Genomic DNA, 15,028 nt, shown 5'->3' with positions numbered 1-15,028 from the left:
GAATACCTTGCAGGCACACAGGTGGCTGCCTGAATCATCTTCTCTTAATTGGCCGTAGCTGTTAAACTTGAGTTTATCTGCTTGTCTTGGAGCAAGTCCACTTCCTGGCACTTCCATTTCCTGTCATGTTTGATTAGCTTGCTAGTACAGTAGCCGGGCTTGTTGGGCGTGGCTCAGTGGAAGTTCCCGAAAAGTTGGAGAGATATAAACTTGTCCCTCAAATCATGGGTGGTTTTTAACATGTCACTACAAAATCTGGTGAGCTCAGACAATCAGGGTTCCAACGTCCAATGATGCAAAATCAGGAAATGCTCTGGCTTTCTCGTTCCTCAGGACAACTTAGTTTGGAAAAGAGAAGAGTGGCCAAGCATTACTGAGGTGTAAACTTGCCCTTTGGAACGTGAAATAGTGTTCATTTTCTCCCAATAGTTTGCTTTTCCGCTTCCCTTGAGGAGCTATGCTGGTAAGGTGGGGCTTGGGGGGAGGGGCATGTTTACTGTCTGTGAGAAGGCTTGAGTGTCCCAGGTTGGAGATGCTAGCTAATCCGTGTGGCCATGCGTGGGGTGAGATGACATTGAACTGTAGAGGGAGGAGCTGGGTCACTGTTTTGGAGTGAAGAGCCTGGAGCCAGCTTAATGCAGAATCACCAGGTAGTCTGGGCATATCGGAGACTCCGGGGACTGAACATGGCATCCTGGGAAGAGCCTGAGAGGTGATAGAACCCCAGGCAGGAAGTGGTTTCTTAGAGAGCTTCAGGAGTCTGGTCTTAGATGCGTTTACAAGGATCACCTCTCTGGTCCCTGAGAAGGTACGGGAGCAGTCATCAGCTGAAAATTACTTCAGTGGGTCTCCACAGGGAGAGGTACAAGGCTAGAGGCTTCCCAGTCACTCCCAGCCTTCAGTACTTACTTGGCTCTAGGGAACCTTGCTGAAGGGTCTGCAGTTGAGTGGACTGATTATGCTTCTCCCTATTGGAAGGTGCGCGCGCGCGCGCACGCGCGCCCACACACACACTTCAAGGCCTATCATGCACAGCTGCATTACAGGCTTGGTTTGACTTTATGAACTACTTACGTATGAATGCAACAAGATTTGGGCTTCAGAAAAACAAAACAAACACACAAAATGACCCCGCCAAAAAAAACCTCACTTAACCGTGTAAGGGGGGGGGGCGTGAATGGGAAGATTGATTCTGGAAAAATTTACCAAGAGACATGACCAAATCCTGGCTAGGGAAGGGGGTGAAAAATGTGGCAAGCACAGGGTTTCCACAGGCCCCTGTGATGCAACATGGTCAAGGGCTGATCTTCCTGTTCCGTTGTCTCGGGACCTTTGGGAAAGCAAAGTGCCCCTGGAAACCACATCTTGACTGGATCTTTGCTCTCGATTGATTGAGCACAGGAGACAGGGGCCGGGGACGTAGCTCAGTGGCAGAGCACGTGCCTGGCGCGTGTAGATCTCCCCCAGCACCCAAGGAAACAAATAAAACAACAGCAATTAAAACAAGAGGCAGAGAGACTCTTGTCTGACCCATGTGCAGGAACTTGCTCCATGGAGGAAGCAAGTCTAAAGACTTAAAAACTTCGGATTCATAAATGCCAAAATATTTTAATCCCTCTGATTTGTTTATCTTTAAAGCCTTAACAGTAAAATACTTAGCTATGAAAGGGTAATCTTTCTTAGTTCAGAAGCTACCAAAAAAAAAAAAAAATCCGAACAGGAAATAGCTCGCTCTGGATATTTTTGAGGATCTAAGAATCTGAAGGTTCGTTCCCTGCACAAACCCAGGACTTCTGTGCCTTGTCTTACCTTAGGTGGATTATAGTTCTGGTACTTCCAGATCTTCCTCATACTTCAGTGTAAAGCATATTCTAATGAAGACTGTGCTCTCTTTACAGTCTGATCTGGATAGGACTCCCCTGAGGTCATCTCCGATCCGGATGAAAGAAGATCTGAAAGTATCGGTCATATAGACAAAGCAGTCATTGAATGAGCAAGCATTTACTGTCTGTGAGGTTCTGGGATCACTGCTAAGCAACCGAAAAGGTCAGGTCCAGATCTCTATCAGGAGATTTAAAACTGTCTGAAGTTCCACATTCCCAAACAAATAGAAGCTAGGCCACCAGAAAATGCTGATGTAAACAAACAAACGAACAGACGAAAACAATGAATAGTCCAGTCCTGAAGTCTGGTCCCCGGAAGGAAAGAGTATCTTGGATCTGCTTAGAAGGGAAATGATAACATGTCTTTTATCTCCTCCTTCTTGAATGATGATCAGTGCATTTCCAGCTTGAGATAAAAACTGAGGCTGCCCTCAATTCTGAATTTTCCCCAGGTATTGTGTTGGGTGTTTGATGAAATGGTTGCTCAACCTTTTTGGGTGTGTGTGTGAGAGAGACTTGCAGAGTGGCCTGAGACCAGCAGGTGGAGGACTTTGTCTTTTGAACACACCACAAGCACGCTGGGCTTCAGCAGGATGTGGCTGTCATTTTAGTCACAGCTTGCTTTCTTTGTTCTGGATACTCACGCCCCAAAAGACCCAGAGAAAATGACCCATAGCCAGAAAATGAGAAACAAACCTGTATTATTTTTATCACTCTATCCAGAGAATAAAGTAGATAGTTTCTTTCAAAATCTTAGATACAAATCTATAGAAATCTAACGAAACAATTTATTCTAATGCAGAGCACGGGAGGCAAATTAAATAAATAAATAGGAATCCAGTTTTGTTGTGTTCGATTTAGGAAGTGCTCGCGTTTGCTGTCTTGGACCTCCCAGTCATCCATTTTGGCTGACAGGATTAGCTTAAAAAGGAGCTAAGGGGGTTTCTGCTAGCTTCTAGCACAGGTGTGTAGCCTGTAGGGACGTATCTGGGAACTGGCCAGACGGGCCAGAGTGACGTCAGTGTGAACAGGGGAGTGGAATCCTGAGAACTCACCCCGAGGGCAGGAGTCAAATGATTAGCCTCCGCGGGAAGAAGTTTTAGTTGTCAGGGGACCCCTAATTCTGATTTTGGCGCTGTCTTGATTCTGTTCCCTGTCTCCACTGCCAAGAAGCCAGTGTGCCACAGAGCTGTGGTTGGAAGCCAGCAAACACCGAGAGACCTTTCCCACGGGGTTTTATAACAAATACTCGGATCCCACGAGCGTTGTTTTACCCTCTGTCGGCCTCTTATACCACCTTCCGCACAGCTTAGAGAAGAGTCCCCGCATACTGGGTGCCAAGAGCTGGGCGTCGCAGCAGAGTGGGAGCTTATGGGGACACCTTCTGGAGACTCCTGGAAATGCAGGATATTGTACGCCAAGTTCGGAAGTTTGTCAGAATTGGAAACATTTGTGCTGGATTGAATGGGGTGTCTTCAGCTTGACACTCATGGAGACTTAGTATGTAATAATAATGTACCACACGTGTTAAATATCGCATATGTTGATACTGCAGTTTTTTGGTGTTTCATTTAATTGATGGACTGAAATAAGTGTTATTTACCTTTATGTACAATAGTCTGAAAACCCTCTTTTGGGAGGTAATTCATATCAGCAAAGCACCTCTCAGACAGATACGAAATCTTAAGTTTGTGTCACAGTATTTATAGGTGACTAACCCGCTAACTCTCAATTATTGTCCCCTTCTGGTCACGGTCTCTTTCACAGACAAATGCTACCCTGATCTCCAGTTCTGCAAGTGATTTTTTTCAGAAACAAGGTCTTCTACTCCAGGCTGGCCTCCAACTCCTGGCAATCACACTGTGTCTGCCTCTGAGCACCAGGATTGCAGGCGCAAGCCACCAAGCCAAGCATAAATGGTTTTTTTATGTCTTTTTATTTTTGTATAAATGGAATCCCATAGCACGTCTCTGTTCATCTGACTTAATTTATTCAGTATTATGTGTTTTCCTGTCAAATTTAAATGCTTTCATTTTATCGTGTAGTTTTCCAGTACATAAATGTGTACCGGACATACATTTGTCTTAGTGAGGGTTTCTATTGCTGAGAAGAGACACCATGACCACGGCAATTTTTATAATGGAAAACATTTAACTGGGGCTGGCCACGGTTCAGAGGTTTAGGCCATCATCGTCATGGTGGGAAGCATAGTGGCCCATAGGCAGACATGGTGCTGGAGGAGGAGCTGAGAGTTCTACATCTGGATCTGCAGGCAGCAGGAATTGAACTGTGAGCCATTGGGCCCAGCTTGAGCTTCTGAGACCTCAGAGCCCACCCACTAGTGACACACTTCCTCCAACAAGGCCACACCTCCTAATAGCACCACTCCCTATGGGAGTGAGCCTATGGGAGCCATTTTTAGTCAAACCACCACACTATTGTTAGATATCTGAGTTGTGTGATGGTTAGTGAAAACCATAGTTAATTAATAGTTAGTTAGTGAGTTCTAATCATTGGCTTGATGCCAAAGAGGCAGGCTCCTGGGCACACCTGTGAGCGGTTGTCTAGGCCAGTGGTCTCAACCTGTAGGTTACAGTTCCCTTGGGGTCACATAGCAGATACCCTGCATATCAGATATTTGCATCACAATTCCTAACAGCAGCAAAATTACAGTGATGAAGGAGCCATGAGGTAATTTTATGGTTGGGGGTCACCGCAGAATGAGGAACATTAAGAAGGCGGAGAACCACTGGTCTGGATTAAGGTTAGCGTCTGAAAATGTCTGTAAGAGATTGTCTTGACCAAGTTAACTGATGGGGGAAGACCCGTCTTTGTTGCGGGCAGGACGTTTCCCTGGCAGGGGACCCGGGTTGGATATAATGGAGAGGGTTGGCTGAGCATTAGCAGGCACTAAAGCAACCGGCCTGGCTGAAATGAAGTTGTTCTAGAGGGACACGGTTTCTCAATAAGAGATCCCACCCTCAACCCCTGCCCAAAGAAATGGGAATTTCCTCCAGGAATCTCATGCTGGGAGAAGGAAAGGCCAGGTGAGGAGCTGGTTTCCCAGAACAAGCTTTGGCACCTTGTCCCATGACCTGAGACAGAAACCCAGACAGTGATGGGTCTGTAGTGGGTGGGCCCATGCTTTGACTGGGACTGCTTGAATGAGCACATCCTTGGCTCTCTGCTTACACTTTGGTCTCATTTCCAGACCCCGACACTGGACTTGAGGGGTTCAGTGGATCTCTTTGCCCCTCCTCCCAGTGTGGTCGTGTTGGATAAATCTCCTTTATTCGGCTTTCCACTTTTTATTAGGCCCTTTTAATTGTCTTATTGAGGATCGGTGGTCAGATGTGAGTTGTAGCACAGGTTGTGACCCCCAAAATCTGATAACATTAATTCATTGTTTTCTTCTCTTGACTGTGGATGTCATGTGACCATTTATCTCAAGCTCCTACAGCTGTGATTTCCCTACCTTGGACTGTAACCTGGGACTGAGTGCGAAAATAAACCATTGCCCCTTAAATTGCCATTTATCAGCAGAAAGAAACTGAGACGAGTTACATCCACAGTGGGTTGTTAGCAACGTGGCCAGAAGTGCCTAGGTGCAGGGCTTTTAATGCACACATGCATTTATTTCTTTTGGGACTGTAGTAGCTAGATCTGATTTATTTTAATGAAAATTCTTTTTTTTATTTTTTAAATCTCTTGCGTGAGAAAATACAGTGTGGTGTTATAATCTGGGTGTGGTTTGAATGTGTTCCTCAGAGGCTCATGTGCTGGGAAGCTTGGTTCTCAGCATGGTGGTGTCTTTAAGAGGTGGGGGCCAATGGGTGGCTGCTAGGTTCTTAGGGATACAGCCTTCGGGAAGGATCAGGTCTCTCAGGGTCCAGGTTAGTTCCTGGAAGGGTGAGCTCTTGTATAAGAAGGCAAGTCTGGTCTCTGAACCCCTCTTGCTTCCTTTCTTGACACATGGCCACCTTCTTTCTGCACGAGCCCTTATGACATGAGACAGCCAAGGGGCCTCTCACAAGGGCAGAACACATGGGACTGCCTAATTTGGGGCATTAGAGTCTCCTAACCTGAGCAAATTAACTTTTAAAAATTTATAAGTATGCGGTCTTACGCGTTTTGTGAGAACACCAGAAACTCACTAAGACGTTTTGATTCAGATATGCAGTCTTTTGAAGGGGAGGAATTCAATAATAAAAAGAAGAATGAGAGCTTGACAAGGAACTAGGAAGTAAGAGTGGGCGTTATTTAGGATAGCTGCATAATAACAATGTCTGTGTTTACCATTATTGAATCCTCACCAGTCATCCTAAGTTATTCTAAGTGATAACAATTTAAATGCCTAGCTGCACATTTAAATTAAAGAAGAAAATTGGTAGGTTGTTTCAAGATATTTTCCAGTATATGACTGCTTACTTGTTTTGGGCGTAAGCTCTGTGTCCTGTCTATTTTGTGTCACATCATGATGGAGTGTGTGTGTGTGTGCACACGCGCGTGCTGATATTCGCTGCATGTGTCTTCCTGTGTTGCTCTCTAACGTGTGTTTTGAGACGGAGCCTCTCACTGAACTTGCCTGTCTCTGTCTCCCATCTCCGCTCCTGGGGTTACGGGTGAACGCCACACACCTCGCTTTTTCTATGGTGGTGGACATCCAGACCCATCTCTTCATGCTTACAAAACAAACACTTTATCCCCAAGCTTTCTTCCCTGCTTCGTAAGTAGTGTTAGGAAGTGGCTTTCAGTCACTAGGTACCAGTACAGATGACACACAGAAGTGACAGACTGATGGTACTTGGCAGCTTTGCTATTTTTGTAAATGCACAGCTGGTAACAGCTGCCTCCAGGTGCGCGTCACTTGCTCAGTCCTCACCTGGAGGCCTTTTAGCAGTTTGTGCTACTAAGACCAATCAAGGAACATGCAGAACCACGGAGCCTCAGACCGCATTGCATCTCAGAACCATTCAATTGGTGGTGTGGGAAGTGTGCGTGTGTGTCTCTCTCTGTGTATATGTATGTGTGTGTTCATGTGAATTCAGTTGTTCCTGCATGTGTGTGGAGGTGAGAGAACAACCTTGGGCATTGTTCTTCAGGACCCTTCTTTTTTGAGGCAGGGTGTGTGGTTGACTTGGAGCTTGCTGATTAGGCTGGACCACCTATGCAGTGAACCCCAGGGACCTCCCTGGCTCTGTAGTCCAGTTTTAGGAAGACAAGTGCAGTGCCTGGCTTTTTTTTTTTTTATACATGTGTTCTGGGGCTTGAACTCACATTCTCTTGCTTGTGTAGCATACTCCTCTTTCCAAGTGAGCACTCCCCAGCCCGGCTCTAATTTCACAGTGATTTCAGGGGACGGCAGAGGCTGAGAACCATTTTTTTTTTTTGGAGGGCGGTGTTGATTGTGTAGCCCAGTTGGCCTTGCATTTATGATCTCTCTGCCTCAGCCTTTCAAGTGCTGGGATTATGGCCATGGACCACACAGTCCAGTTGATAAAATGTGTCTTCATTGGAAAGATGCTAACTACAAAAAAAAAAAAAATTGAAAAAGCAGGTGTCCTTTGCATCTGGGAAATAATGAAGCACGGGTGTCTGGAGGAAGTTTCAGATCATAGCAGATGTGACACTGGGGTAGACGAGTTTTTTTTTTTAATAAATATACATTTTTTTAAGATTTATTTATTTATTTATTTATTTATTTATTGTATATACAGTGTTCTGTCTGTCTCCTTGCTAGCCATATGAGGGCACCAGTCTCATTACAGATGGTTGTGAGCCACCATGTGGTCGCTGGGAATTGAACTCAGGACCTCTGGAAGAGCAGTCGGTGCTCTTTACCTCTGAGCCATCTCTCCAGCCCAGGAGACGAGTTTTGTGGCAGAACCAGGACTCCTCAGGTTGCTATTTTATGGTATCTTTGAAGAAAGGTTTTTCCCAGTAACAGGGCCCAGTGATGATTAGGTTTCCTGTTGGTACCGTTGGAGACTTGGATGAATGAAGCCTTATGCCTGAGACTTCTAGAAGCGTAGGGAAACCAATAAAAGAGAGCTGTGCGGAAGGCATTTAGATTTGTCACCAGCTGTGCCTCAGTCTCCTGTATCCTGCGGCTGCTTCCGTGGGACCCCTGGTTTGACATCTTGATGCCTCCAGGGCAGGTCCAGGGCAGGTCCATCCTCCAAACACACCAACTCAGTGCTCTGAACATCAGGGGAAGTGTCCTCTGAGCTGGAATGATGGACAGCAAGCCTACAGGAAGCACATGTGTCTAAGGGGAAAACTGCACTGCCTTTTCGTTCTCTGTTAGCCTGTTTAGGGTTTCTCTGTGTAACCATGGCCATCCTGGAACCCGCTCTGTAGACCAGGCTGACCTCACCCTGAGAGATTCACCTGCCTCGTCTCCGGAGTGCCGGGGTTAGGAGCATGTGCCACCACCACACAGCTGCATTTTCATTCTTGGTCTGAGTTGAAATCTCGATGTAGAATTTGACCATGGCATGGAGTTCAGCTCTCCCTCAGACGAGCTGAGGACTGATTGAGTTTAGATGACGGTGTTTTCACATCTTTCTACTATGCCTAGGTTAAACCTGTATATACTGAAAAACCCATCACATCTGCCAAATGCTAATGCTGAAGCCAACCTCTTGAGAAGTCATAATTAACCTTTACCTACCCCTCCTACTCAACCCAGAAGGCTGGAGTCTTCCTTCACATCAACAGCTGTGCTGCTTAGAGACATCGAGGACAATGTGCTGAGAGCCCTGTACCACAGTGGAGAGGATCTAGGACAATGTGCTGAGAGCCTGTGGGAAGCCGCATCACAGTGAGGACCATCTAGGACATCTAGGACAATGTGCTGAGAGCCTGTGGGAAGCCGCATCACAGTGAGGACCATCCAGGACATCTAGGACAATGTGCTGAGAGCCCTGCACCACAGTGGGGACAGGTCATCCTTGGCTGCTGCTGAGTCACTGGCTGCAAACTCATTAGCTGCTCAGTTCAGAGCACAGTCTATAAAGAGCATGCACGGCAGCTCATAGCGAACACCGCATCCCGCATTCAGTCTGTTAACGCTGGCATAACAAAGCAGCGAAGTCAGTGAATCTGTGGTTAATTAAAGAATTAAAGGAGACAGAAGACTATGATTTATGAGCAGGAATATCAAAAGAGGGTTTAACATGTAAATCAGAGAAAAACTGGAGAGAACTTTTAGAAAATCAAGACATCCACTGAATGACATGTTTGACAGAAGCTTAAGCCTCCTTGAGAAGGATCGTGTAAATATTCAGATTCGCTTTATCTTTGTTAGTTTTCTTTTCTTTCTTCCTTCTTTTCTTTTCTTTTCTCTTGCTTTCCTTTTTAATTTTTTTTTTTTTTGAGACAGGGTCTTTCTATGTTGTCCTGGGACTAATTCTGTAGACCAGGCTGGCCTTGAACTCATAGAGATCCACCTGCCTCTGCCTCCCAAGTACTGGGACTAAAGGTATGCACCGCCACCACTGACTGGCTAAAGTTTTCGATATTTTGCATTTGACATATTAATATCTAGAATGATCTATGGTAGAGAATATGGTTTTGCTTTCTTTGTTTTTGTTTTGTTTCTCGAGACAGGGTTTCTCTGTGTAACTTTGGTGCCTATTCTGGAACTAGTTCTTGTACACCAGGCTGATCTCACAGAGATCTGCCTGCCTCTTCCTCCTGAGTGCTAGGATTAAAGGCATGCACCACCACCGCAAGCTATGGTTTTGCTTTCTAATTAACCAAGCTCTAAAATTTTTAAAAATTATTTGTTTACTTATTTAGAGAGTATGCACAAACAAGTGGGCACACCATGGTGCCAGTATTGATGTCAGAGAAGAGTTTGTGGGAGGTGACTCTCTCCCTCCACTGTGTGGGTCCCAGGGAGCGAATTTAGGACATCAGACTTGGTGGCAAGATCCTTACCTGCTGAGCCATCTCCCGCATCCTAGTTGACAATTTCTGAATAATATTTTTCACCATTTTAAAATAATCTTTGTCATCTCCTTTGTAGTTCCCTGTTCAATATATATGAAAATTTCAATTAATTTTTTAAGTTATGCTGTAGCTGTTTTGGGAATTATTATACTCTTCTGATCACTTTTGTAAAAACGCCACCAGGTACATATTTTGTCAGAACACGGTGATAAAAGTCATCACAGACCCTCAGTTGAGGTCTTGCTAATCGTTAGGAGCTTTGAAGCATTTCTTACAAGATGTCAGCGAACATCTATTCATCCCATATAAGGTATGAGAGGAACAATTCCAACCAAGTCCAGCCTAGTGATTCAATGAGTTCGTTGGGGTTGTTTACAGGATCGTGGATGATTCAAAGGCAGCCACATCACTGAAAAGCCAGGAATGAGTCCTGACTCAGGAAAACTGCATCCCAGGAGCTCCAGGCAGACTTCAGAGTTGCGAGAAGCCGGGCCAGTGAGAGAGTCGTGACTCCCCAGCAACTGCTGACTGCCTGTACTGTCATGTATAGCCTCAGACCAGCTTCGCCAATCTTGGTTTAGCCGTTCTTGGACTTGCAAGTTTTTGTTTACTTGAGTCTCATGAACTCCTCCCTCCTCTGGGAGTAGGTTTCAGTTCGCAACAGAGTAGCCTGGCACTCTTGTAAGTGTTGTAGATAATATCATTTGACTAAACCCTCAGAACAACTGTGTGATCACCTCCACTTTAGGGAGTGGACACTGTGGGTGAATGCCATCACTCGTCTGGGTACACACAGCCCTCATGGTATGAACCAGAACCCAGGCATTCACCTCCAGCTACTGCCAGTGGATTTCCCTGCTCTTGAGTTGTCTGAGGATGCAGAGAGTAGAGGCTACTCAAGAATTCATTTTTATGTTTGGCAGGTCTTTCATCTTACCACCCAAAGCATTTTCTTATGCTTCTCCTCCCTGTGTGCCCCATTTGCTGTGCAGACACGTCATCCCGTGGTATGGGAGGCCCTTCTGTATATGTGTTGCTTTTATCAGTTAATGAATAAAGAAACTGTTTTGGCCTGTGATAGGGCAGGATAGAGCTAGGCGGGGAAAACTAAACTAAATGCTGGGAGAAAGAAGGCAGAGTCAGGGAAAAGCCATGTAGCCCCGCCAGAGACAGGTGCCAGATGGAACTTTACCTGGTAAGCCACAGCCACACGGCGATACACAGATGAATAGAAATGGGTTAATTTAAGATATAAGAGTAAGCCAGAAATACACTTAAGCTATCGCCCAAACAGTATTGCAAATAATATAGTTTCTGTGTGATTATTTCATGGTCTAGGCGGCCAGGAGGGAACAAGCGATCTCTGCCTACCATCCCCCTGTTTTTCTCAGCTTTGTCATCTGTGGTTTTAGTCACTCATGACCAGTCACAGTCTGACAATATCAAATAGAAGCTTCTGAAAACAAACAGTTTTTCAGTTTAAGACTGTCTGGCCTGGGCATGGTGTGCATGCTTGTAAACTCAACACTCTAGAAGCAGAGGCAGGAGGATCTTTGCAAGTTTGGTCAGCCTGGTCTACAAAGTGAGTTTCAGGCCAGCCAAGGCAATATAGTGAAACTCTATCTTAAAAGCCAAAGAGAATGAATAGCGTGCTAAAATCATGGGCCATCCTGATCCAACCTTCCCCCAAAACCATTCCTTTGTTCATGATAGCTCATGCGGTATTTTAGCTGCTCCATTTGCCCATCAGCCACCTAGAAGCTGCTGTAGATTGGTAGGCCCACTGTCTGAATGTATGGCAGCCCTTCTGTTCAAGTAGCCTTGATTTTCGTTCATGTTGGCAGGGTGGAGAGGTCACAGATCAAAAGGTCTGGACTGTTGCTTGGTTGGGTGCTCCAACTGTTCACTCATACCCAGCACCCCAAATTCTAAGTTTGTCCCCCAAAGCTGGTTCTTCAGAGAAATGAAAGATCTAGGTAGTCTCAGTTAAGGATGCTACTTGCAAGGCCTGTGACTGTCTACGTCCCAGGCTTGGTAGAAGTAGCTGCAATGTGTACAGTTGCCTCTTTTATGTCTATAAAGATTGGAAGGTGGTGGGACGCACCCGAGAACTTACTTGTTCAATTACTATGGTCCCCTTTATTCTTACCAGAGATCTGGATCCAATAGCAACCCCTCTCTAGATCTGCGAATAGAGATCATGGGTGAAAGAGAAATGCGTATATGAGAGGCGGAAGAAAGGACACCATTTCCAGAAAATAGGGTGATTACTGGCAAGTCATTACCATTCCTGTGAGAAAGCGTCGGGAAGAGATAGTCCATTAACCTTTGCACTGGAGAGGAATAAAGAGCAGCTAACGGTTTCATTAGACAGTGAGGAGAGAAAAACTTGGCAGGGAAAGAGGGGGACAAATAAAAGAAGCAGAAAAATGTGCCCCACTAGGGGGCAAGGAAAAAACCGGACAGAAACCAGCCTGTGTGGAGACCAGGGAACACCTTCAGGAATCATTTCCCAGGTGCCATCTACTGTATATTTTATGTATGTATGTATGTGTGTGTATGTATGTATATATGTATATATTTGAGGTTTTTTTTTTATTGTCTTAGAACTTGCAAAGCATGCTAAACTGGATGGCCAGCAAGTCCCAGGGCACCTCCTGTCTCCACCCCCACCTCACCCCGTGCAGAGATTACAGAGTGGCAACTATATCTGGCTGTTTTACTTGGCTTCTGGAGACTGCGGTCCAGCAAGCGCTTTACTGACTGAGAAATCACTCCAGTCCCCTGCTTTCCTTTTAATAAGAAACAAGTTGGTTCACTGAAAAGCACTAATAAAACTAAAAGGTGATCGGTAGTGTTGCGATTGCATGAAAACAATTGTTTATTTAGCTATTTTAAAGGTACAGGAGCCAGAGATGCTCGCTGATATTCTGCAGTACAGTTTGTGGCCATTTGAGAAGCAGCTTATTAGAGTAAAATCTCAGCATGTGCAGGCACACGCTAAAGTATTCCAAATGTGCACACTTCATATCAAGATAAGCTTAGGGGATGTGCAAAATCCAGAGGCACAGCAATGTTCTCATGGACATATATGGAGAACATTCTTTCAAGATCGCTGGGGACTTTCTGGTCACACTTTGCTAGAGGAATACTACCCAGATAAAGGCGAAGTGTGACACCAAATATGTACAAACTAAGAAAGAAAGAACTTCTCTGGAGACATTTTCCTCTCATAAAAACCCTTTATTGGCATACCAGGAATGACAGGTTTTTTTTTTTTCTTTTTCTAGCACAGTAGCTGTGTGCATCTATAGTTGTAGTTAGTGTAAACTATTTGTTACAAGTCACTAGAACTCTAACCAGCGGGGTAGATTTAATAAAGAGAGTAACTAGCGGCCCAGCCATCGAGTCTCACAGGAGCAAATCAAAGACCAAGCTAGTGTTGTCCTGCAACCATGTTCTGGAGCCACGGGAACCCGAGACAGACACAGACAGGATAGCACCCATTCAATAAATTAGATTCTAACTAGAAAAACATCATAACGACAGATGACTTGGGAGAAGCACAAGAGTAGAGGATGAGCTATTTACAGAGATTGCTTTTTGCCGAAGCAACGCCAGCTCTCCCATCCCACCTCTGTTGTCTGACCCTTGTTCGAGTCGGTTTCGTGGCTCAGTGGAAAGTATTTAGGCAACTCATCAGAAGTTTGTTTTCAGGCCCTACGCTCTCTAAAATGTCACGCCAAAAGAAAGCTTCCGAAGGGTACGTGTTAGGGAGCAGGAAGCATGGATATTCAGTCAATCCCAGGGATGACATCCATGCTCATGCTTTCCCAAACCCACTTCGAGCTTCCATGGATGTCAGGCTGTGGCAGCAGTGGGTGTGGATTCTCGTTTGTAACAGGCACAGAGAGTAGACATGGAGTGTGTTTGTCCTGAGAATGTAAATGTTGTGGCCTGCGACGTCGGAGCCCCAGTACTGTGACAGGGTCCTGTGTTCTCTGGTCATTTTGTTTTTAGCATTCTTTTTTTTAAGGCTTATTATGACTGCAGCATAATGAGTGGCAATGCTGACATCATTTCTGCCAAAGAAGGGCTGTGATGAGTGGCAACAAGGACCATAATTCAGATAGCGCGGTGGGAAAAGCACTGGGCTGGTACACGTCTGGTGTGACGGCCGGAGTGCGTGGGTTCAGCATCAATCTAAGGATTTGTTCACGACACCTTCTTTGATTCTTGACTTTTGTACTTAGAACAACTTGAAGTTATTTGCTTTGTTCTCCTTCCAGAGTATACGTTCCAGGAAGATAGACTGGCCACCTTTTCCCCGGTGCCTCCCCAGTGTCTAGAATACAGAATTCTAGAGTCTGGAACAGTGCCGGGTCCATGGTATTCTTAATTAAAAACTTGTATTAACTAAACGAATCAAATTGAGTCCCCGGGCCTGCCCAGTGTCTGGAGCACATTTGAATAGTCTCACCCTGCTGTGACCTTGTGTCGCTGATACATTTGTGTGTGCTTCAGGGTGTGGTTACGACTTGTGGGTGCCAGGTGCACTCTGCCCACCTCCCGAGAAATAGCCTTGAAGAGCTGACGTTGCTTGACAAGAAATAGGGTGAGAACATTCTAGGAGTCAAATGGCAAACTCTGAATTCGACTTCTTTCCTACCTGCTCTCCTATAACATCTTTGTGTGAACCAAAGCTTAAGGAAAAGGTTTCTAGGAGGATTTTCTCTTGGCAGGGCCAGTTAGGTAGGTAAGTCAGCAAAACATGATCAGAAAAGAAACAGAACGGACTCTATCTGCATTTAAAAACAAACAAACAAAAACAAACCCTAAATGAAAGAAAAGCAACAAGTGAAAGTGGAAACGAAGGGAACGGTGGGCTGCCGAGGTCCTCTGTGGGTTAGAACGTCTGGATGAGGGGAGGAGCTCAGGTGAGTGATGCAGAGAGGCTCATGGGAAAGGGGTGGAGCTGTAGGGGCGAAGATGGTAGAGGACCGGCTGTTCTTCTCCGTCTCTGTCTTCTACCAACTCTGCATCTGCCGAGGCCGGTGGCTCCATGCTGTCCCTCTCAGGGACAGCTAGTGCCTCCACAGCACACCCTTAGGCTATGGAAGCTCTGCTGGAGTAGAAGTCGGGTACCGGAAGCCCAGTGTGCAGCGTGACCTGGGGAATGAGACTGTAAG

At 45.6% G+C, this 15,028-nt stretch overlaps 1 protein-coding gene across 12 annotated transcripts in view; it reads right to left on the bottom strand.

Moving 5' to 3' along the window:
- Positions 1-12,523: 12,523 nt before the first annotated feature.
- Positions 12,524-15,028, bottom strand: part of Trim9 (tripartite motif containing 9) — a 106,899-nt gene continuing 104,394 nt past the window's right edge. For 7 of the 12 annotated variants that reach the window (XM_057782931.1, XM_057782935.1, XM_057782936.1 and 4 more), the window contains one exon: positions 12,526-15,008. In XM_057782931.1, the coding sequence (XP_057638914.1) occupies positions 14,946-15,008 (63 nt within the window). In that variant the 3' untranslated portion in view covers positions 12,526-14,945. Of the gene's footprint in view, positions 15,009-15,028 lie in introns of all 12 variants that reach the window. The other 5 variants (XM_057782929.1, XM_057782932.1, XM_057782933.1 and 2 more) reach the window with 3 other exon arrangements.

The sequence above is a fragment of the Chionomys nivalis genome, chromosome 10 (assembly GCF_950005125.1).
Source record: "Chionomys nivalis chromosome 10, mChiNiv1.1, whole genome shotgun sequence".
Lineage (NCBI taxonomy): Eukaryota > Metazoa > Chordata > Mammalia > Rodentia > Cricetidae > Chionomys > Chionomys nivalis.
This window is presented reverse-complemented; position numbering and strand designations above follow the sequence as displayed.